Source organism: Erythrolamprus reginae, chromosome 1 (assembly GCF_031021105.1).
Source record: "Erythrolamprus reginae isolate rEryReg1 chromosome 1, rEryReg1.hap1, whole genome shotgun sequence".
Classification (NCBI taxonomy): domain Eukaryota; kingdom Metazoa; phylum Chordata; class Lepidosauria; order Squamata; family Dipsadidae; genus Erythrolamprus; species Erythrolamprus reginae.
The window spans coordinates 206,703,636-206,728,951 of NC_091950.1; the positions used below are offsets into that span (position 1 = coordinate 206,703,636).

Genomic DNA, 25,316 nt, shown 5'->3' on the forward strand with positions numbered 1-25,316 from the left:
TTCAGAAGGACCTTGGCAGACTCAAACACTTATTCAACAAAATGAAATTCAAGGGTGAGAAAAATAAGGCAAGAAAAAATAAATGCACATTTATAGAGCAGGAGTTATTTGGCTCAACAGCTATAATTGTGAGAGGAATCACAATGGACAGCTATTTAAGTATGAGACAAAAATGTACTGCAGCTGCTAAAAAACAGTCAATGCAGTCCTAGGCTGTATCAATAGAGGGACAGTATCAGGATCATGTGAGGTGTTAATATCAGTACCATTTAATAATACACTGGTAAGACCACATTTGGAATACAGTGTCCGGTTCTAGTGTGTCCAAGCAAGAAACAATCCTTTCAGTATTTCTTCACTTCCATGAGATTTTGTCAGAAATATTTGTAGGAACCCAGAATCAATTTCTCACTTTTACAACTCGTTGTGAATTTTTTGTGACATGTCGACCAGCAGAATTTCCTATAGATTCTGCCAGAGTGACTTTTGTTCTGAACCAGCTGAATGAAGGAACATTCAAATGAGCTGTGCCGTTCATTGAGGGGGACACTTCTTTAATGGAAAATTACCAGAACTTTATATAAAGACTTAGAACGGATGCTATAGCTAAGAGAGCAACAATAAACCAAGAGGATATTTAGCCAAAGCTTGTATACTAAAGTATAGGTCTCTGAGCTTAAGAGTCTTCTCCGGGTCCCGTCAACTAAACAATGCCGCTTGGCGGGACCCAGGGGAAGAGCCTTCTCTGTGGCGGCCCTGGCCCTCTGGAACCAACTCTCCCCAGAGATTAGAATTGCCGCCACCCTCCTTGCCTTTTGCAAGCTACTTAAAACCCACCTCTGCCGCCAGGCATGGGGGAATTAAGATTCCTTCTCCTCCTAGGCCTTTACAATTGTATGTATGGTATGTTTGTATGTATGTTTGGTTTTTTATATTAAGGGGTTTTTAATTTGCTTTTAGTATTGGATTATTATTGTTTACTGTTTATGATTGCTGTTAGCCGCCCCGAGTTTTCGGAGAGGGGCGGCATATAAATCCAATAAAACTAAACTAAAACAAACTAAACAGTTGCTGCCATAAGTGGCACACCTGTGAAATGGCATGCCATGTGGCAAGCAAGTGCCCAAATTGGTCAAAAAACTCAACTTCTCCCAGGAGCTTAACAGCAGTGCCCCCAAACAATTAAGAAGAGCTCAGACAATCAACAATATGTATGGCAGGCCAAAGTCTCTAATTCCAAATGATAGCGGATTTATTTCTCAGATGCTATTGGGGCGCTGACAATGTAAATTATCCCTGTTATTCATTGTACAATCTCAGGTATACAGATATAAAGCTCTACTTTTTTAGAGTTAGATACAGCAGCTAACTTCATAGATGAGGCCATAATGCAGCAGTTTAAATTGGCCAAACTATTTATCAGCGAAACCTGTGTTTGTAGAAACTATTGATGGAAAGTGCTTTGAGCTGGTCCTATTGTACAACACACGATATTTATTTATGTTTGTTTGATTGATTTATTTCTATAGCTGCTCCATCTCAGCAAGCAACTCTGGGCAAGGTACATTATAAAACATTAAAACAATTAAAACAGCACAAAATAATATATATGGCACCAAGTAAAACTGTTACTATGGATGGTAATACAGCCAGACAACAAGGCTCTTAGCACACTCAGGGCTCCAGGCCTGGGCACACAACCAAGTCACCACAGCCTTGTGAAAGGCCCTCGGTGTCAGGATCTTCCTGATATCTGAAGGGAGATTATGTCAGAAGGCAGGGACTGTGGCAGAGAAAGGATATCTCCCAGCCCCTACCAACCAATATTCCTTGGCTGATGGGATATATCAAACCTGCCTGACAAATTGGATGGATAGAAACAACTGGGAGAAGATGGCTGGCTTCAAGCTACTTAGCTCCTCTTAAAGAAAACCCACATTTGGCAGAGGTAGCATGCAAGTACAGCACAGATTCATCCAGGAAAGAGGATGTCAAGATTGCAGTGTGGGAGTTGCTGTGGCTTTCCTCTGGATTTTTACCTTCTGTTTAAGAAGCTGGACTTAAAAGTTTATTGTTTCTTCTCAATTACTCAGTAAATTAACCCAGCAACCCTTGGGGTAAAAGTGCCTACTTTGGTGAAAATTCATGAGGTCTTTGGCAAATATATCATATATATTTTCTTCCTTTCATATATCTTCTCCTCTATTTTTACATATTATCTTTATATATATTACTTCATATCTATTATCTTCCATATGTATTGTGTATTGGACAAATGAATAAATAAATAAAAATAAAAAAGTGAAAAACTGGCCTCCAACAGTAGTTCTAGAATTCGTTTATCTTCTACACAACCACTTCACAGCCTTATAGCCCCCAATTTTTGATCTCCATTTTTTTCCTGATCTATCCTCTGCACTCATGCGCACACACCCACGTCTTCAATTTACCTGTATCATGCTTTGGACTCAGTGGTGAAATCCATTTTTTTTAAACTACCAGTTCTGTGGGCATGACATGGTGGGCATGGTGTGGCTTGGTGGGTGTGGAATGGGAAGGATACTGCAAAATCTCCATTCCCATCCCACTCTGGGACCAACCAGAGGTGGCATTTGTGGGTTCTCCGAACTACTCAAACTTTCTACTACCAGTTCTCCAGAACCTGTCAGACACCTGTTGGATTTCATCCCTGCTTGGACTCCAAGGTAGCTTGCTCTCAGCAAGGCCTCAGGCTTCCTAGGAATGAAAACTGAAAATGCCAACAAATATGCCAACCTTCAGAGACTCAAACAATGCTCTACTTACTTTTTCTCAGACTTCTGCTCTTTTATCAGTACACTTTTAAAACTCTTATGGGAGCTAGAGGCCTGCTTTTCATTGCTTTTATAGTTATCACGGGATAAATTATTCTTCTGTAAGTAATAGGTTTTCAGTTCCTTCAATCTGTGTCCAGAGTAGGAGTTCCACATACTGCTTTTGAATCTATCAACAGAGGCAATCTCTGGAAAGTGGAGGAGAGGGAGAGATATTGCAGAAATTACTCAATCCAAGTCTATCCTTCGTTTTCATACCTGGTATACTTTTAAAGTCACATTTTTTGCTTGTTTGTTCTTACAGTGTTTTCATCCATGCAATACTGTATTAAAACTGGGACAGAACATAGAGAAGGCAAATACATATACATAAGAATGAAGATTTGATGATAGTGCTGCCATGCAATTGAAGCAAACCTGTGAGTAAAAAAGTTATTAAAACCAAATGCTGATTCTGAAACATGGGGGAAAAGGCAGGAATAGCTTTCCGTTGCGAAGGATGGACATTTTTCTTGTTTTTGCCTCTCTATTCCTCACTAAATTTTGAAAATGATAAAAATATTTTCTGTTTTTTCCTCCCATATCCCATTACCTACCTACTTACCTATCTACCTATCTCTCTCTCTCTCTCAATCCCTCCCTCCCTCTCTCCTTTTTTTTCCAATATATTTTATTAATTTTCATAAAATGGACAAAACTGACACACATACATTTAACATAAAAGTGGGGTTGTATCTTCCCCGCTTATTTTTGAAGTAAAATTTCAATACAGAAAAAAAATACATTTAAAAAATACTTAAATTCAAACTTATTACTTTAAATGAAAAGAAGAAATTTGTTTTACCTTATATAATAAATTTTCATACATAAACTAATTCTAACATGACTCTTAAATCATATCAATGCTAATTCTAACGTAAATCTTAAATCCTATCACTGCTAATATAATTTTCTTATTTATTTATTCATTATTTTAATATTTCTTCTTGTTTATCCATATATACACTTTGTTCCATATCTCATAATATTCTGTTTCTTCTTGGTCTTTTAACCATCTTGTCATCATATCCATTTCAGCACACTCTAGTATTTTCTTAATAACTTCCTCTTCTTTGGGGATATTTTCCCCTTTCCAGTTTTGCGCATATATTATCCTGGCCGCGGTCAAAATATGAATAACTAAATGTAAAATTTCTTTCTTGTATCTCTGATTAGTTATACCCAGTAAATAAAATTCCGGGGTTATTTCTATCTCCTGTTTTACTATTTCTTTTATCATTCTTTCTATCATTTTCCAATATAGCTTAATTTTATTACATGTCCACCATTGATGATAATAAGATCCTATTTCCTTCTTACATTTCCAACATAGTGGAGAGGTCTTAGGAAACATTTTTGCTATTCTATTTGGTGGAAGGTGCCACCTGTAAAACATCTTAATTTGGTTTTCTTTTAGGGAAACTTTTTCCCATGTATCTATATCTATTTCTTTACCGATATTTTTGCACCAACTTATCATATTGTCCTTTAAAGTCAAAACTATATTTTTATGAGCAATCAAATATTTATAAGCTTTCCCTATTAGTTTAGTCTGGTTAGTAACTAGTAAATTACCTAAGAAATTTTTACTTTTATTAAAGATGTATGTCTTACTGTCACTTTGAAATTTACACTGAATCTGAGCATATTGCCACCAATCAATTATAATCCCTTCTTCTTGTAATTTATTTCTTGCCTTTAATTTCAATTGGTCATCTAATAATTCCTTATATCTTATTATTCTCGTGTCCCTTACAGAATTAGGGTGTATTATTGCCTCTAGGGGAGAAATCCATTCAGGAATAGTCAAAAAGTGATTCTTCTTTATATCTTTCCAAACCTCCCTCTCTCTTTCCAATGCCATATGTAATGTAGGATATTTTAAATAAAGGCTCTACTTTGCTTATTCCAATCCTCAACTATTTTTTTGTTGTACCTTCTCAACAACTATTGTATACCAACAGGTTTCTCTAGAATTGCACAAGAAGGTTCCAAAGAAATGTAAACTAAATTGTTTGACAACATTCAGGGGTAGGCTGCTGCCCGGACTGGGGCGAATGCAGTGGGATAGCAAAAATGGAGCTCTACCCAGAGCACCCAATTTGCACTGAAAGATGTTGAAAGAAAATGCAGGGCGTCCTGATTAAGCCACGCCCACAGTGTGGAAGTAAAAATTTTGGTAGCCCTTCACTGACTACATGTTTTCCTAAAAAGTATTTCATGCAAAGATTAGTAAAGAAGAATAAGACTTGGTAGAATAGTATGACATAATATCTGATTTTTAACCGTAATCAAAACTTAAAATTTTAGAGTCTAATATTTTTAGATTCCCGCTTGCAAATTACATTTGGAAAATAATTTAACCCAGGCAAATATATAGTTGCATAATAAAAATGATTTGTGTTGGTGTGTATACATGTATTCAAAACACATCATCAATAAAAGCAAACTAAAAAAGTATTAAGGTAACCCTCAATTATAATGGTAATTGAAACTGGGAACCAAGCAATGCAGTCTTAAAGTGTAATGTCACATCACTTAGCCATGACAATTCCAAAATCTTAGAAATTGCCATCATTTGCCCATGGCTTGCTGAAATGTTGTTAATTATAAGCTGGACAGAAAGAACCTTGATCATAATCATATGACTGCAGGAAAGTTGAATTCTAAGGACTCTTTGCAAGCTTCCCTTATTCAGCACTGTGTAATTCTAAACAGTCACTGAAAGGCTAGTTATAACTCAAAAACTAGATATTTTCTCTCTAACTTCAAAAAGCGTTTTGCCTTAAATAGTTTGCCCACAAAGAACTAATTCTTTGGACTGTATTACCATTACCATAGTACAGTATATTGGGTTTCCAAGAATTACACCTTTCTAAAAGTTAACATGTAACATACCAAAATCCATAGGCTGCCTTTCTTTTGTGGATTTTTTGGTTTTGGGAAGATGCAGCTGTTTAGTGATCCATTTTTGATAAGATGGACAAGTGGTGAGGTTAACAAGCCGTAATACTTCACAAATGCCCTGATGAAACAAAACAAAACCAAAAAGCAGTTGTTTGGGCGGAGTTTTAAATGGAGGTCTGTGTGAGGTGAATGAATGAACAAATATGGTCTCAAAATGTCGGCAGCTTATAATATCAAGGAATTGGTTCACCTAAATTATCAGTCCGAGTTTTAAAAATCAGTAGCTAAACCTGTGATTAACAAAGTGATACAGAGTCCATATATGATCCAAGACTCTGTTTGGTATTTCATTGAGAGTCAGAGCTAGACCAGTGGGTTACAGTAACAGAACCCTGTAAGTCTGAAAATGACTTTATGCTAAAGAGAACTAGGGAGGGTCAACTCTGAAATCTGTATTTCTCAAATTACATTTCTGCCTCAGAACCAAAATTTCTCTTATCTGAGGGTTTCCTTGGCTGCTTTTCCTCCTATTCTTCAAGGTTATTTGCCTATCCAAATATATTCATGGGGCTTCCCAAGAGCATCTAAATTCAACAATAAATTGCCATGGACAGGGAGTTCATTTTTTTTAAAAAAATTAAACAATCTCTAATAAATTTTGTTTAAATAAGATCTAAAATAACTATAACAACTCTCTATAGTCTTAAAGCACCTATTTTACTTTTCTCTCTCTTTCTACCTCTCAAAAAACAGCTGCACTTTTTAAACCTTCACTTCCAGTGGTAACATCTTTGAGGTAGCAATAGCAATAACATTTAGATTTATATACCGCTTCATACTGCTTTACAATCCTTTCTAAGCAGTTTACAGAGAGTAAGCATATTGCCCCCAACAATCTGGGTCCTCATTTTACTGGTCTTGGAAGGCTGGAAGGCTGACTCAATCGTGAGCCTACTGAGATTCGATCTGCCAAACTTCTGGCAACCGGTGATCAACAGGTAGTAGCTTGCAGTACTGCACTCTAACCACCAATCCTGCCCAACTGAGGTTCACTCAGAAGTTGAAAAATAGCTTTAATAACTTGGTCCTAGTTGGCTAATAAATAGTTTCGGTTTGCTTGTATTTGGTAACTTCTAAGAGCAGTAATTACTTCTTACTGAGAGGCAATCCTGGAGAAAGACTTGGAAGTAGTTCAGCAGTTCATATAAAAAGAGTTTATATGACTTGGAAGTAGTTACTCATCTGAGAATGTATTAAGTCGGCATATAGTTTGCATGTGACTAAAATGATTGCTTTGGAATAAAAGATATACAGTTCTGCAAATATATTTATCACAGAAACATTATCTTAGAAGAGACCTACTGTCCTTGTGAAGGAATAAGGCTAAAGTATTTCTAGGGTTTTTTAATTGTTGATTTTAAATTGATGACTAACTGACCATTCCATCCCACAAGACCTATTTAAGCTGAAGAGAATGAGACAAGGCACTTCAAACGAAGTCCTGCTGATGATGTTAGCCCTGTAAAATTATGTTATAGATGGTAAAATACTTCAATAGATGAAATTTGAACTCAAATTAAGATTGGTTTTGATTATAAAATTAATTTAAGATGTAAACTTGGATGGTTAAAGAACTAGAAGGGGAATTTAAAAGGTGTTAACAGACTAGAAATTAAGGGCATATAGTGATATGTGATAATAAGCATGTATAGGAAAAAAGGAATAACATAGCTGAAATTGGAAACAAGATGTATTATTGATTATGTATTAAAATGATGTAAGAGAGGGGATCCGGACAACACTTTGTCCGTAAAAAATGTATGTTTTGTTTTCTTTAAATAAAAAACTTATTTACAAAAATCAAGGGATCTTCCAAGCTAATTTGGAAGTGTGAAAGAAGCCGAATCATAGATGTGTACAGAGAAATACAGGTGAATGCTGGCTTAGGAGTTAAAAGACATCATCTTTTTAAGAAACACAGATGAAAACACAACTTATCTATTTATGTCCAACCTGATACAAATGATGCAAATTCATAATTCTGTCATTTATATGATGATATTATCACATGCATGTCATCATTTTGACATCATGATGGCTATAATAGTTACATACCTATGATCCAGGAAGCACTGGTAGTCTGTACTAATGGATTCCCTTGGTTTGGCATAGATATATTTTTAATGGATACCTCTCAAGAGACTGCAAAACCCTACTAGATTTGGTGTTCCAGATACAATATCACTGAAACAATCTGAATTTTGCATAGATCATGGTTTCATAGATCCTGAGTTAGAAACTCCTGACTTGATGCAGTGTGCAAATCCTCCCGTTTTTGAATTTCATTTTTTAAAAATGTAACTAATGGATAGAAAATAGTGCAAACCACACTATAAAACATGAAACTAAAGTAAATCTCACCTTGGTAACAAATACCATACTGTGGGTTTCTGCAAGGTCAGTGGTAACCACCTGTCCAGAATAGAATCTCTCAACTTTGCAGTAATTAGCTATTTTATCTATTGAAGAATCAGGCAGTGTTTGAAAAAGATCTATAGCCCTGGAAATAGAACAAAAAATGTGGCTATTCTCATCAACTGTTTATTTAATTACAAATTGAAAACGTTTGACCTAAGTATTCAGATGGTTCTGGCTTGACAGACTTGAACATTGGACCCCTAAGATTTTGGAACACTGCTATCATGTCTCCCCTTGTCCTTCTTTTCATTAAAGTAGACATACCCAGTTCTTGCAACTCTTCTTCATATGCTTTACCTTTCAGTCCCCTAATCATCTTGTTGCTCTTCTCTGCACTCTTTCTAGAGTCTCAACATCCTTTTTGCATCGTGGTGACCAAAACTGAATGCAGTATTGCAAGTGTGGGCTTACCACAAAGTGATACATATATATCATCTGTACTGTTTGCTCTTTGTTGTTTGGCAAATTTCTGGGAGGCAGAGGCCTTTTTTCCTTGTTTTCCTCCCCCCAAACTAAGGTGCGTCTTATACTCGAGTGCATCTTATACTCTGAAAAATACGGTAGTTAAACCAAAGCCAAAACCATGGGAACAATGGGCAAGAATGATATAAGGAATACCTCAAATAATCATAGCGGACTTTGAATTCCCGTTGAAGTTCCTTATCCAGTTTATAGGCAAAAAAATCCTTCTTATCCACCACCAGCAATTCTGTTTCTTCCATACAGACAACAGTGGCAATTCTTTTTGTTTTTTGTAAAAGGGCAATTTCCTGTTAATAAGCAAGGGATAAATGAGAGTGAATATTGTCATGATTGATTCTTCCTCTTTTCCTATTATATACCTGTTCCTTTTCCTTTTATTTAATTTCTCTCTTCTCATTCTCCTAACTGGTCCACTCCCCCTTCATATTTCCTAAACTCAAGTTCTTCCCATTTGCCTTTCCTTTTACCTAGACAGCAGAAGAAATCTATCAACAGAAGCCTTCCTGAAGTCTGAGTCTATCTGGAATCCTACAATACTTTAGGAAGTACAGATGATCCGGGATGATGGAATTGGCTTCACAGTAAGCCACCTTGATTTTGAAATTTATGTAAAATCCATTTTTGTGGTAAAGATTTTATGGCCCCCTGGACACTTCACATTGTTCTATCTCTTTAACTCATTCAACAAGATTTTCTGATTATCAATCTCCCTGAATGTTATCTCACTTGACAATGCTACTTACTGGATTCTGAAACTTCCCATGCATAGTAAGAGCAACACCTTCAATTGGAAAAGCAATAGTATATTTCTTGTATACTGAGAATGCTTAGAGGCATACACTCTATTGAAGTTTGTAGACTTACCGATATTTCTTTTGTGGAAAATGTGTGTGTGTTTTGCATATGTTTCTATTATGGAGAGAACCATTTTTATTTTATTTTTGGCTAATACTGAAAAGTTGAGAACTGTAGTTGCAGATCACACTCACACCAAAAGCAGCACCCCTCTGAATCGTAGTTGGAGCTGTTTCCACAAAGGCACTGCTACCATCATCATCATCCGTGATAGCAACTATACCACAATAAATGAAATAAAAGGCAGTTGCTTCATGCCCCTTTTTTATGATCACTCTTCTGCGGCCAAATCTGGAAAAGAGATTATTAGGTAACATCACAAGCTGCCAAAATTGAACCTGAGCAAGAAGACTTAAAGCGCTGGCCACAGTCCGCAACCTGGTGCCCGTTCAAATGTGGATTTATTTATTTATTTTTCAAATGTATATATAGTAGCTGCCCACCTCACAAAAGAAGGGACTCTGGGTGGATTAACAGTACCATCTCAAGAAGTTCAGGCCACAAAGCTAAAAGCTTTTTCTTCTTTACCTCAAGATTTCTTTTTTTAAAAATAGCTTTTATTATTTTTATCTTTAAAAACAAACACCAGTACAAAACTAAAACATACACATACAAGAATAGAAAAACAAAAACAGTGCAACAAAAAGTTTACCATTTTACAGGAGTGCCATAACAATATATTTTCCCCTTCTTATTCATATACAGGTATATATATGAATATATATGTGTGTATATATTCTGTTGAAAAACTAGTCTCCCTTCCTTTTCATGATCACCAAAAATATCTTACATATGTTATATATATAAATAAATATATATATATTTCGTATAACTCCTTAAAACCCACCTCTGCTGTCAAGCGTGGGGGAACTGAAACATCTCCCCCTGCCTATGTAGTTTTTTGTGTATGATATGACTGTATGTATGTTTTTATATATTTCTTGTTTTTTAGACTTTTTGAATGTATTATTGTTATTTTAGATTCTAACTATTAGATTTGTTATTATATATTGTTTTTATCATTGCTGTAAGCCACCCCGAGTCTATGGAGAGGGGCGGTATACAAATCTAATAAATAATAATAATAATAATAATAATAATAATAATAATAATAATAATAATAATATTCAGCTTCCCTGAACCCTCCAGAGTGCAAAAAACAGCAGAACAGGCAAACTGGAAACACAATGGGCAAATCGGCAATTTTTTGCTTCTGTGCATGTGCGGAAGCAAAAAACACAGCCGAGATCTCATGTGCGTGTCCCCTCATGAGACTTTGCTTCCTGTGCATGTGCAGAAGCAAAATCTCACTGGGGTGCACATGTGCGCACACCAGAGACCCAAATTTGTGCACAAAGCGCACTGGTAGTGATGGTAGCGACAACCCCCACCTGAATAGCCCATGAAGGAGCTATCGAAGAACAAAAAAACTTCACCAGCACAATTGAGCAAAAGACTGATTCAGCCTTCCATCCTTCTGAGGTCAGTAAAATGAGGACCCAGATTATTGGCGGGATTCTGTAAATTGCTTAGAGAGGCTGTAAGGTGCTGCGAAGCAATATATAAGTCTACGTGCTATGACATACATTGTCAAAAGGACTCAACAAACAGAAGATTAGCACCAGAAACCAGAAGTTCATTTTCCAGTGCACGCATGCCCCCTGGGCAGCTGCTCTTCTGGGTTGCTGGGCAGATGAGCACGCACACACTCTCTTTCTGGAACTCGGAGCCAGAAAGGTTCCCCATCACTGGTCTAGAATTTTGATAAAGGTCTTCTGTGATATTGACAGCAGAAGAATGCAAAGTAGAGGGATACCTTAGGCCAGGGGTAGGCAAAGTTGGCTCTTCTATGACATGTCGATTTGAAAACCAATTTGACAATCGGGTTGTCGAAGCGTGGAACTCATTACCGGACTCTGTAGTACCATCCCCTAACCCCCAACATTATTACCCTTAGACTATCCATGGTTGACCTCTCCAGATTCCTAAGAGGTCAGTAAAGGGCATGCATAAGCGCACTAGAGTGCCTTCCGTCCCCTGTCCTATAGTCTCTATGTGGACTTCAACTCCCAGAATTCCTGAGGTAGCATGATTGGCTCAGGAATTCTGGGAATTGGAGTCCACAAGTCATAGAAGAGCCAACTTTGCCTACCCCTGCAGTAGGCTATTCCAATTCCTGCAATAAAATATGTTGGGTAACCTCAACAGAACATTACCTTTAATTGGAATACTTGGAAAATATTAAAGCTACAGATCTGGTTTGTATTGCTCCAAAGCCATTATCTTCCCCAGCCCACCTTCTCTTCCCAATTACCGTTCAAAGCGAATCACTTTGGCCAATAGATACTGCAGCGTTGGGCTATACTGGCGGAAACTTTCTAAAAGCTGTAAGCGATTGCGCAAGTGCTTTATTTCTGATTCGGTCCTCCATGTTGGCGGCTTCTTAGTTATTTGGATTGCTCTAAATGGGAAATGTTCCTGAAGGCAATATCAAATACATTTTAAAATAAATATTCACAGGGGCAACAGCAAAAGGTGGCAATGTCATTCTCTCAAGACTCTAGGCATCATTAGTCCCCTTTTGCTCTCTCTCTTTTCTTTGCCTCCTTTTAAAAGATGTAACTCAAAGTTCTATTATTGCTTGCTAGATTGATCAATATTTTATCAGATCTCCTTGCAATTACTTCTCAGTTTCATGGAGAATTGTGTGATTTCCACCTTCACAAAATAGCAATGAAGTTCTATTGCAATGGTGGACACTGGATGAACTTTGGCCACAGAATTTCTACAGGTTTCCCAGTCCACTCAAGTCCTTTCCATCTCACAGTCAGTAAGAAGCCTGTGTACCAAGCCTAAATTAAATGCAAATAAGTTGAAGTGATGAAAGTAATGATAGAGGAAGTTATTGCTTTCAGGGAAAAGCTTTTGTAATGTTGAAGCATTCTTGCAACTGAGAAGGGAGCTGCTATGGAAGAAATAAATGGAGCATCTGCAGGAGAAAGAGGGCATTAAAGTGGATTTGGATCTGTATTACATATTTAAAGGGGGGTGGGTCCCTGATCATACAGTCACAGAGACAATTTTGACACCCTCCCCCACCTGCAGATGCTCTCGGAAATAAGATGCTTCAGCTACATTGCTTACCATTTGTCTTTAATTTTTAACAAAGTATGCAGGAATGGCTCAGATGACTGTGAATTGGATTTCAGTTCAGCAATTATGTGAACCTTCCCTCCTGGCCGTTTGCTATGCAGCTATTGGATTGTAATTCCAGCATTCCCCAGCCCACATGGTCACTAAGGGGTCATGGCAGAGATAATATCAATCAATCTAAGGCATGAGGAAGGCTACCTCAGTCTCCATGCTCAATCAGTATGTTCCACTCACTCTTTCGCACACCTTTCCTCCCTCAAGCATCTCACCTTCATCTCTAGTCAAGCTCAAATACTGAATCCACTGCAGCAGACACACACAAGTTTTTGCTATTTTGATTCTGTAAAGCAGGACTAAATAACAGTAAACCGGCATGCAGGAAGTTGGCAGTGTAATTCACCTTGAACTCAAACCGAATACAGTACATTCTGGTCACAAATGCTTCTGACCACAACTAAATCAGGTTGTGACCAAAGTTATGGAACTAATCGTGGTTGTGACCAGAGGTTCCACTGTAACCCAACTAAACCACTGGGTCAAAATATTTTGAATTGTTATTCCTGTTTTTATATCATGAAGAGAGATATATTCAGTTTCCCTACTACTATATTCCTACCCTTTTCTTCCAATTGTCTGTCACTGCAGATACAAAATAAATAATAATAATAATAATAATAATAGTATATGGCTTGTTGTCCATACCTTTGAAACGCTGAATTCATGTCGATCAAACATAATATTGGCGCTTTTGACATCCTAAAAAAGTAGACATTCAATAACAGTTAATTTTACATAGAATTCTATTTTTAAAAAAGGCTTAAAAGGATTCTACGCTTTCATGTTAGTTTTTAACAAATAATTCTATTTTATATTTATGGTTTGTGATTGTATCATTAAGTGTTGTACCTCATGATTCTTGACAAATGTATCTTTTATTTTATGTACACTGAGAGCATATGCACCAAGATGAATTCCTTGTGTGTCCAATCACACTTGGCCACTAAAATTCTATTCTATTCTATTCTATTCTATTCTATGCTATGCTATGCTATTCCACTCCACTCCACTCCATTCCACTCCACTCCATTCCACTCCACTCCACTCCACTCCATTCTATATTATTCAATACCAATGGAAGTTAATGCTAAAAATCAATAATAAATAAAATCAATAATAAATAAAAGATCTTCCGTTATTTTTATGGAACCTCTTACAGCGTCCATATGCTGACGACAATCTTTCTCTGCCAGGTCAAAACCTGCAAATCCTTTCAATGCGCTGCGGAATCCTCGGCATGCTTTTATCATCAGAATAATATTCACAATGAGCCTGCGGAAATTCTTGGGAGGGGGGAAGGCAATAAAATTGTCACATGTTAAACATTTGTCATCTGTGTCACCAGAAATCCTGAAGCAGAATGCCTTAGGCAAGCTATCCCACTGTCTTCTTTAATACATGTTTGATCCTTGGAGACAAGAAAATAAAATATCCGGTAGTGGAATTTACAAGGGCAGCTAAAACAGATTACTGTGTGATGGTGATGGTTTCTCCTTGAGCACAATGGCTCCATTTTCTAAAGAAGCTGATGATCATTTTACCCATCTCCTCCCTCTCGTCAGCATTATATAGACAATAAAAAATACAGACACTCCTCAATCTACGACCACAACTGAGCCCCCAAAATTTATGTTGCTAAGTTGAGAAATTTGTGAAGTTCCGTTTTACAACTTTTCTTGCCACATGTATTAAGTGAATCGCTGCAGTTGTTACAATTAGTAACGTGGTTGTTTACGTGAATCTGGTTTCCCCGTTGACTTGTTTGCTTGTCAAAAAGTTGCAAACGGGGATTGCATGACCCTGGGATGCTGCAACTGCCATAAATGTGAGTCAGTGGTCAAACATCTGAATCTAAATCACATGGCCCTGGGGATGCTGCAGTGGTCATGTGTGAAAAATGGTCATAAGACATTTTTTCAATGCTGTTATAACTTCAAAAGGTCACTAAGTGAACTGTTGTAAGTCTAGGACTACCTGTACCTTACAAATAGATCACCAAAATCTGTATATGTGTTAGAAAATGTTCCTTCTACCCTAAGCATACAGGTATACAAGGTACCAAGACAAGATATAGAGCTAATCTCAGGTGTCTCAGTATTTTTCACATTCTAGAAATGTGCTATTGAATAAAAGTAAATGTACTTCCTCAGAACTGTTTAGGGAGATGTTAGAGAAAGGACAGGAAACAGGATTAAAGAACATCACTGATTATGAAGTCATCCCAAATGTCTAACAAAATATTATCTCAGAAAAGAAAACATGGTAGAACATTTGTTCGTACCTATAAAGATTTATATCTTACCATTCTAATGCACTCATTTCACTGAAAGTAGCTGATTACCTTAAAATTCAATGCAGCATTTAAAATGTTAAACATGTTTTTTAAAAAAATACTAAATAAAATCTATAAAAACAAAATATAAAAATATATTTAAAAAAAATACAAGGCACATAGTAGCTTCTGCTGATACTTTTTTTAAAAGTCTCGTTGGTTGGGGAGAAAAGGTAGTAAGGTGCTTTTTCCATTTATTGCCAAGGTGGAAAGTTTCAGAGCTTAACAGAATAACAGTGGGAAGGGACCTTGAAGATCATCTAGTCCAGTGATGGTGAACCTTTTTTTCCTCGGGTGCCAAAAGAGCGTGGGCGCATGCTTTCACGCATGCGTGAGTGCCCACATCCATAATTCAATGCCCAGGAAGGGCAAAAACAGCTTTCCCCACCTCCCAGGAGGCCCTCTGGAGGCCAGAAACAGTCTGTTTCTCAACTTCTGGTGGGCCCAGTAGGCCCATGTTTTGCCCTCCCCAGGCTCCAAAGGCTTCACTGGAGCCGGAGGAGGGTAAAATGCCTTCCCCCATCCCCCCAGAGGGTCTCTGGAAGCAAAAAATGCTCTCCCAGAGCCTCTGTGTGAGCCAAAAATCAGCTGGCCAGCATACACATGCATGTTGTAGGGGAGCACACCTCGTGTGCCAGCAGATATGGTTCCGCATGCCACTTGTGGCACCTGTGCCATAGGTTCGCCATCACTGATCTAGTCCAACCCCCTGCTCAAGCAGCAGACCCCATACCAAGGATAAAATTGAAAAGTTCTGAAAATTTTGAGTAGTTTGGAGAACTGCCAAATGCCACCTCTGGCTGGCCGCAGAGTAAGGGGAGAATGGAGATTTTGCAATATCCTTCCCCCAGCAGTGGGGTGGGAATAGAGATTTTACAGTATCCTTCCCCTGCCACACCCACTAAGCCACACTGACAGAACCGGTAGTGAAAAATTATCGAAAATAAAATATGAACTGATAACAAAGATGAAAATTATGTCTTCAACTCAGTTAATGATAGTCTATAGTAATCATCTTTTACTGGGAGCCTCCTGAAAAAAAGGATTTCTGCTAGTAAGATTTAAATTAAATTAAATTAAATTAAATTAAATTAAATTACATTAAATTAAATTACATTAAATTACATTACATTAAATTAAATTACATTAAATTACATTAAATTATTACTTCTTCCAATTTATAAAAGATTATGAAGTTGGGAAATACATGGAAGACAAAGACTCTTATCTGGGATAAATGTCCCCAGCTGGATTCCTCAAAAGATACACTGTTAAAGGTACTGATCAGATCTTTTTAAATCCCCTACCATACTATTTCAGTTGCAATACCTATCCACATAAACAGAGCTTTGCACATCAAGAGCAGAGTGGCACTGTGCTTGTGGGAGGTCAACAGACTTTTTTCATATTTCTGATTCTTTATGAAATCATCCAGTCTAACTTTGGCTTACCCAACACACTAAGCCATAAAATGACTTTTGACTAACACAGACAAAACAAAACAAAGGTGTTATTGCATGTATGAATGCAAATGAGCCTAAATTAATTTAATATTGGATTTGTCTTGTATTGCTGTTGCTGTGAGCCGCCCCGAGTCTGCGGAGAGGGGCGGCATACAAATCTGATTAAACTAAACTAAACTAAACTAAACTAAATATACTGTATACATTTACATTCTCACTTCAGTTAGCAATGCATCTGTTTTCATTATCACTGGCTATTGATGATGTTGTTGATACTTTTCCTGGTTGGAAAAAATCTACATATGTATATACGTAACATACCTTAAGTCCTCTTTTGCGGCTAGCCAATTTCTCCTTGTAACCTGTAAAAGAAAATGGCTATGGACTTTATTTTTCTTTAATATATTTTCCCTCAGCTGAAACTCTCCCATTTTCTTTGTACTGAAAATATCTGTATGCAAAGAGAGATAAATATTTCTTCCTATCTTTTTTCCTCTATGAATGGAAATACTGTATACAGTATAGCAAGAGAAAGGAAAGATGATTTCCCAAACATATGCATTATCCTATATCCTTTTTTTACTCTTTTTCCATTATTTGTCAGATTAATCGATTCTAAATGAAATAAATTGACTATCATAGGACCAGCAAGGAAAGACGTGGAGTATTGCTGGTTGTAGTTTGTATAAAGATTTGACCTGCAATTGACATCCTATAAATGAGAAACGGCTTGGTGCTTGTTGGACTTGTCTTCTCGGTTTGGCTATCTGTCATTTATAGAACCTGAAACTAAATGAGGCCTACCAATCCTGCAGACTCAATGAAATTCTGCAGTCTTCACAACATGCTGGGGTTAGATTCATCCTTTTAGACTATTCTCCTCTCAACACAAGAATCCCCCCCCCCCCCATTGCTGTCTAATCTTTATTTGGTCCCATTCAGTAAACGAAGGCTATCACCTCTCTGGGTAACTGGTTTCACTGTTGGAAAGATTCAACCAATCATTCAGAGATATCTGGAAGGGAGCTTTAAGGAACTACAATATGTGAATGGCAAATGAAAGCAGCACCTATTGCGGCGCAGTCGGAGTAACAGTCGGACACAAGTAATGGGTATAAATAGAGTCACTTTTATTAAAAACCAACTTGAATTAACTATTTAACCAAATATGCCCACGTGACCTGCAGTGGTGCATAATCAAATGGGGGCGGAGTTAACTTTCCAACCAAACTCAACTGAGCAACTTCTAGGGCGAAAGCTCCAAGCCTGGGTGCAGGGTCATGGTAAAATTACACCTGCCCCCTGCCACGCCCCCACGGCGTGTGGGATGGCTCGCCACTGGTCTCCCATAATCTCCATGCAGCGAGCCACAGGAGGGACCCCCCTCACTGAACCCAGGCCGGTCGAGCCCTGTAATCCGAGAAGGAGATCCCCCCACACCTCAGTAGAGGTGCCCCTAAAGGAGATCACACAGTTGCTTACGCCCATTTCCGCCCCCTATCGGCCGTCCCCCCCCCAGTGACCTTAAGGGGGGGGAACTAGTCGGTGAGTCCACCCCCTAACCACAACTCCCACGCACAGAGTGGAGCAGGCGAAAAAACAACCACAGCTCGGCCAATTTACTGTGGCTGCAAAAAATTCCTACTCGGCCCCACCTTGGGCGACCCATCATATGCACCCTGTAACAGAGGGAGGGTGGGCGGGTGTCTCACTACTGCCGGGCGAGAGAAACTGCGCCACGAGGCAGCCCCTTTTATAGGGCTGCCTCACCCTCGCCCGGCCAAACAATGTCACAGCGGCCCCCGGGGATGACGTGGGGCTGCCGGATCCGCCTCCAACATGGCGGCCTCCTTCCCCCGACCACGCCGCAACTCCGCGCCGGCTGGTAAGGTCGCCGGCGGCTTTGCCTCAATTGCATAGACCTATAGGCTTGGATTTCCCAGTGTGAATCAATTCTGCTAGGGATGATAAAAGCTCAGTTCTTTACTACGTGTTAAGAAAAAATAAAAATAAAACCTTTCTCCAATTCCAGTAGAGGGTGGAGTAAGAGTAGCCTGACATAGCCTGTGTACCTTACAGCCATTTCTCATTTATAGGATGTCAATTGCAGGTTGAATCTTTATACAAACTACAACCAGCAATACTCCATGTCTTTCCTTGCTGGTCCTATGATAGTCAATTTGTCCTTGGCAAAAGTGGTGGGATTTAGGGATACTGGCAAAGCTGAACTTTCCTTATAGCACCACTTTTGCCAAGGACAAATTCCTGATTAAACACAAGCTATTAGTAATTCAGATTTATAGTACTGGTTAGCCTAATCCATTGGTAGGATAGCCAAAAAGGTAAAGAGATGATGATAGATGATGATGGATGATGATGGAAGATGGTGATGATGATGATATATTTCACTCCAAACTTTCTTGAGAAAACTGTATGAGACAAAGGGAACACAAATAAAATGATGATGTTTAAGAAATTAAATTCTCAAGTACAATAAATGATTTCCAGCTAGAAGTGATGAAAAAGGGGATTAGCCATGTCAATGGATATGGGGGGAAAATACAGTGAGTAAGTACAAACTCAAAATTTCCTCTTTCCCATCCACGGGGCAAGAATAAATTATTCTATTCTGTCCAATGCTCACTAAGCCAAGGAAGCAGCAGGAGTCGCGTAGCAGGCAAACGTTTTTTCCATAGTGAGACAGGCATATTTAGGGATTTTCTCTAGTCATCTTTCTTGCAGACAGAATCTAAGACGACTTAACCCAAAGCATGATGTAATAGGATCAGAACCAACTGTAACGGAACCATCTAACAGAATTCTCCAGACCATCTTCATTCCATTTTCTTTTTTCAAAACAGCTCCTATGAATTACAGTACATACCTACTGGATTGGAAGTCCACTTCATACAACATTCTGGTTCAGTAGTAAATTATCCAAATAATGATGGAATTTTATAACTAAATGAAAGAAGACAGTAATTTCTTCTTCTTTGTACAGCTGTGAATGGTATACATATGGAAATAGCAGTAGCACTCAGCATTTATACTGCTTGTCCCTTTCCCCACTCAAAACCTGGGGCTATCAGGGCTTAAGAAACTCACTATTTAAAAACTACTTAGCAGCTGTATCTCAATTTCTTACAATACACCTAAAAAACTGTCTCCCTCCCTCCCACCCCACCCAAAGCATTTAACAGAAATAGTACGTTTTTTTCAGAAATTTCATGCCAAAACTTGAGTTTAATCAGTATCCTTCTTTGTGGTGCTTCATTCCTTTCTTGGAATATGCATCACACACACACACAGAAACTCAAAGCCACACATATGGATTTGTGAATAGCCGGCACTACACAAAGTTAACAAGACACTAAGGACATTCTTCAAGAACTCAACAGGTCTGTAGAAGGCAACACTGGAAGTCAACTCAAGACAACTCATATAAATGGTCATCAAGTGTGGCATATATCAAGGTGTCCACTACTGTGCTGCTTAGGCTTGAACCCCCTCAGACAGATAACCACAAAGACTGAGTATGGGTATGGGTTCAAGCGTGACTACCATCAGTCACCCCACTACATAGATGATATCAAGTTGCATGCAATGAATGAGAATCAACTCACTGATCCACCTGACATAGATCTACAGTAGCGACATTGGGATGTCATTCAGATTTGAGAAGTGTGACTGGGTGATAGTCAAGAGAGGGAAAGTATTTAAGATTGATGGGGTGGAATTACTAGAGAGCCATATAGCAGACATACAGACCAGTTACCAGTTACAAGTACCTTGGTATACCATAATCACGTGAGAACCATGAAAAGGAGGCAAAAAGAACAGTTACATCCACCAAAGGATCACGCTGCTGCTAAGGTGGAACAGTGACGTGTGCTGGCCCTGTGGCTCTGAGTGCTAGCGGAGTCCAGCGCAATTCTGCTACTGCACCCGGGAAGTTAGCAAAATCGCGCATGGACACACAGGACTCCGAAATCGCGTGCTGGACTCCGCTAGCACTCAGAGCCACAGAAGCAAGCACACATCAACGTTCCCCCTTTGCAGCCCACCTCTGCACGCAGGTCCTGAAGAGCCAGCTCTATAGGAAAAACAAGATCTATGCAATTAACATATAAGCCCTCCCCTCACTGCTATAGTGAGCTGGCCAAAGAAGGATACAGAAGCTGCCAATGTGAAAATCTGGAAGCTCTTCAGAATGTAGTCCAACAACCAGGGATGGTAAACTAGATGGAAAGAGGGTGGTTGGGGTCTGGTGTGTAACAAGGCCACAGTCCTAGAGTAAACCAGAATATCCAGGAATACATCAGCAAGAGATGAGCTCATGAGAGAATGCCTGAGGCAGCAGCAGACATGATAGGAGGATCAAGCAGGTTAAGTGGTATAGCGAGACAAGAACCTGTCCAGAATAGCACAAAAACAGGTTCTAAGTTCCAAATCCAGAGGCAGGACTCTACCACACTAGAGGTGCAGGCTTTGTAGAAGCCTCACTCCAACACAGTGGCAGGGTGATACAGATAGGAACAGCGTACACTGAATGGTGGAACCAAAGACCTGGCATTGTGTACAAGAACGTCTGCACAGAATATGGACGATGAGACCATACTATGTATGGGTGGCAGATTCCACAGAATGCTGTGGAAGATAAGAAAGCTAAGAGCCTGTGGGACTCCCAAATCCAGAGATACTAGTCAACCAACCAGACATCATGGTAAATGTTAGTACTATGTACAAGACAGTTGGGTTTGCAATATATAAACGAGCTAACAATAAATGTCCATTTGTATTGAAGTACTATAGCTTTAATAGGTTGTGTTGCAAATTGCCATAAGAGAGAGCCAGAAAGCATGATTATCTCTCTCTGCTCTCTCTGTTGATTCACTGTGACTGATATAGTAATCTCTGTGTTATTTGATGATAGCTTGATGTATTTGTAAACTGTAATGTATGTCTGATATGTAAGACAAAGATAGGCTTGTAATATTATTATTGTATTGAGAGATATTGACTGATCTGAAAGTGTATGATTGGATTGTTTAACCTGTTTCTTCCAACACTAATAGCAAACAAGAATGTTAAGCATTTCAGAATGACTCTTTGCATAACTAAAGTATTAATTTGTGCATAACTTATGCTTGATCCTAAATTACTTTAACTCATAGATCTGGGTAAAAAAACCCAATTTTGGAACACTATTCCAAACACATTGACTGTTCATTGTAAAAGTGGACTTTTGACATTCATTAGTCTATGTGTGTTTACTCTTTCCCTCTAACCGTTTCAAATAAAAGGAACAGCACCTGCCAACGTATCTTTATGACTCATCTAGAAAGATAATGGCATCAAATGTTCTCACATTTATATTTGAACAAAAGCTACACCATTGACTTCTGAATCAAGATCCCAAGTATAATAAATGAAATAAAATACAGATGAAGCTCAATTTATTCCAGAAAGCTATAGTTAGGACCACAATACATTTCTTCTAAAGTGAAATGTATTGAAGATTTTCTTCTGCACAGTAAACTGAAAAGATATGCCCTGGTATTCATCTTTTTATCCCATATGTGTCCCAGAAAGTATAGGATAAACTGCACAAAAGTTAAATGTAATTTACCAGGTTTTCACCAAATGTATCATATGTATTTAGTCTGTATGATCCATGTTAGCAATATGCCTAAAAGTTAGAAGTTAAATGCATTGTATGAGAAAGTCTTTCTTCCATTATTATTTTGTGACATTTATTTGCCATTGTTTAGGTTTTCTTGGAAAGTACTGTAATTTCTTTTCCCAGAATCTGCTCTCTCATAATCTGCATTTTTACTTTTCATTCCCACCCCTCAAAGACAGAGAAAGGAGGCATCTATCTATTATTTTTTACAAAGCAATCTCTATTAGATATTGGAATACTAAAAAATACTAATACTGGAAAAAATTCATATCTGTATCCCTTGATTTAAAAATATGACATCCAGCAACCTCAACCTAGCCATAAATAAGGTTGTAGAGAAGGCGATCCAATGGTAGCTGCAGAGGACCCTGGATGAAATAGATTATTAAGACCCTTTTTACTCCAGGCTACAAGTCCTCCTTCAAATTATAGGAACTTCGGCAGTCTTCTTTAAATTTCAGATTCATAAAATATCACAGATAAGATTTAAATAAAAGGCAAAAGCTGCAGTTTTTCCAACTACAGTGCAGATCAGAATTATTTCCCCCCAAATAGCATCAATATATAATTGTACTGTATAGCCTTGCATTATTTTAAATAGTGAATAAATCTTTCCTCTCTCTTCTCATCCTACTACAGAAAATGAACTCAGCTTTAATTTTTAAATTTTTTTATTTATTTATAAGGCTGCCCATCTCACATGACTCTGCATAGTGCAATTTTAAAATTATATATATATATATATATATATATATATACATATATATATATATAATATATATATGTCACATGTTTAAGCTGAATTTGAAAATTAAGGGAGACTATATATATATATATATACAGTGATCCCTCGAGTTTCGCGATCTCGATCTTCGCGAAACGCTATATCGCGATTTTTCCACCCGATGACGTCACTCTCTTCCTTCCTTTCTCATCTTTCTTTCTCTCTCTCTTTCTCTATCTTGCTTCTTCCTCTCTCACACTCTCTTCCTCCCTCTCTCATCTCTTTCTTTCCTTCTCTCTCTTTCTCTATCTCTCCCCCTCTTGCTGGCGGGCGGCGGGCGGGCGAGCGGGGGCATCAGCGAGGAGCCGGGGTTTCCCCTTTGCGTGGGCGGCCGGGAAGACCCAGGGAAGGTTCCTTCGGCCGCCCAGCAGCTGATCTGCTCGGTAGCGCAGCAGCAGCAGCAAGGAGCCGAATCGGGGTTTCCCCGCACGCAAAGGGGAAATCCTGATTCGGCTCCTCGCTGCTGCTGCGCTACCAAGCAGATCAGCTGCTGGGCGGCCGAAGGAACCTTCCCTGGGTCTTCCCGGCCGCCCACGCAAAGGGGAAACCCCGGCTCCTCGCTGATGCCCGCCGCTCGCCCGCCCACCAGCAAGAGGGGGAAGACCCAGGGAAGGTTCCTTCGGCCGCCCAGCAGCTGATCTGCTCGGTAGCGCAGCAGCAGCGAGGAGCCGAATCGGGTTTCCCCTTTGCGTGGGCGGCGGGGAACGCAAACTCCACCATCTACGCATGCGCGGCCATAGAAAAAAAGGGCGCGCATGCGCAGATGGTGTTTTTACTTCCGCAACCCTACATCGCGAAAAATCGATTATCGCGAGGGGTCTTGGAACGGAACCCTCGCGATAATAGAGGGATCACTGTATATATATAAACAATTAAAATGAACCTAAACAATAAATTACACATACAAAATACAAAATACAAAAATAAAAGGACACTGCAGCCAATCATAAAATCCTTTTAAGATAGCCAGAAAACTCTTATATTCAATATAAAATATTGTCTATTTTGGATAAATACGTAATTTATGTGTTTTCTCTATTTGATGAAACAAAGTAACTGAAACAAGAACATGCAGATCTATGAGGACACATCATTCTGTTCTTTAAAATGGCAGTCCATTCATCAATCTAACCAAAAGTGTTGTGGGTTGTTGTTGTTTTTGCAGACTATAGGATTCTTAAAGCTTAACCACATAAGCCAGATGGCAACTCAGACCTGTGGTTAGTTACCATGGGATATATGACAACAACCATAAAACCACAAATTAATTTTAAAATATTAAATTAATAACAACATTTAAAAGATTCTGGTGTTTTTGTCTACAGATTATAGCATTTTTTTTTACTGGGACCAGTACTTCTGCAAATGACTTTACTTTACAGATCAGAAAATGATGATTCAATCATCAATAGCAAAATGTTTACAACGTTAAATAGTGCCATCAGAACTAAGCATCCATTTGGCATGAGAATTTTTAACATATTTACAAAGTACAACTTTTTAAAAAGGAATAAGCAAATCATGTTAAATATTTGCCGAGTTTCCTAGGCAATTATCGATATTTTAATTGTGTATCCTTTGCTTAGGACTATGTCCACTACTTCGCAAAGTAAATGAATTTTCGATTAAGCTTTAATTTCAGCATTAGCCCAAAATTGCAAATATTACAACCACATGCATTTTTTAATTTAAACCGATTTCCTTTTCTATTCAGTGCGGGTCCTTTTCAGTAAAATGATTCTTGGCTCTAAATTATTGTATATTGCACGGCATACTGTATTGGTAACTGTATTACCCGATCTGTGGATGCTTTTATTTCATTTTATTTTCAAAAGTACTGTCCCATTTTGTATTCCAACGCCTTGGTAAGGGGCGATAACGGGAATTATAATCCAACACTTAAGAGGTTGCATTGCAATATCTGGTTACACAAGAACGGAAAGCTAATATGGTGGTCCGCCCACCCCGGATGATTTAACAAATCTTTATAACCGTCTCCTTCCCTCATGTTTTTGACTGTCCCGAGTAAGCAAATGTCGACGTTGGGGACATCTTTACACAGCAATCACAGGGAACAATCCTCAACGGAGGCGAAGGAGGCTGGAAGCTAAAAGAACAAGACTACCATCCTGGCATGACTCCGCCCACCCAGGGAATAGGAATGGGGAAGCGGGCAGTCAATTGAGGGTGCGACTCAGCCCTGATTCGGTCCGCAATAGGCAAGTGGCGGGAAAGGGGCGAATCTACCCAACGCCGTCTTGGAGTTTAG

The 25,316-nt window shown here is 38.6% G+C and overlaps 1 protein-coding gene across 1 annotated transcript in view; it reads right to left on the reverse strand.

Annotated features, from left to right (window-relative positions):
- The window catches only part of LOC139156422 (cyclic nucleotide-binding domain-containing protein 2-like), a 29,805-nt gene extending 15,475 nt beyond the window's left edge, over positions 1–14,330 (reverse strand). The window contains 11 exon segments of the mRNA XM_070731998.1: positions 2,806–3,001; positions 5,751–5,877; positions 8,181–8,319; positions 8,856–9,007; positions 9,710–9,866; positions 11,890–12,053; positions 13,431–13,484; positions 13,943–14,166; positions 14,169–14,262; positions 14,264–14,305; positions 14,307–14,330. Coding sequence (XP_070588099.1) covers positions 2,806–3,001; positions 5,751–5,877; positions 8,181–8,319; positions 8,856–9,007; positions 9,710–9,866; positions 11,890–12,053; positions 13,431–13,484; positions 13,943–14,166; positions 14,169–14,262; positions 14,264–14,305; positions 14,307–14,330 — 1,373 coding nt within the window.
- Positions 14,331–25,316: the final 10,986 nt, after the last annotated feature.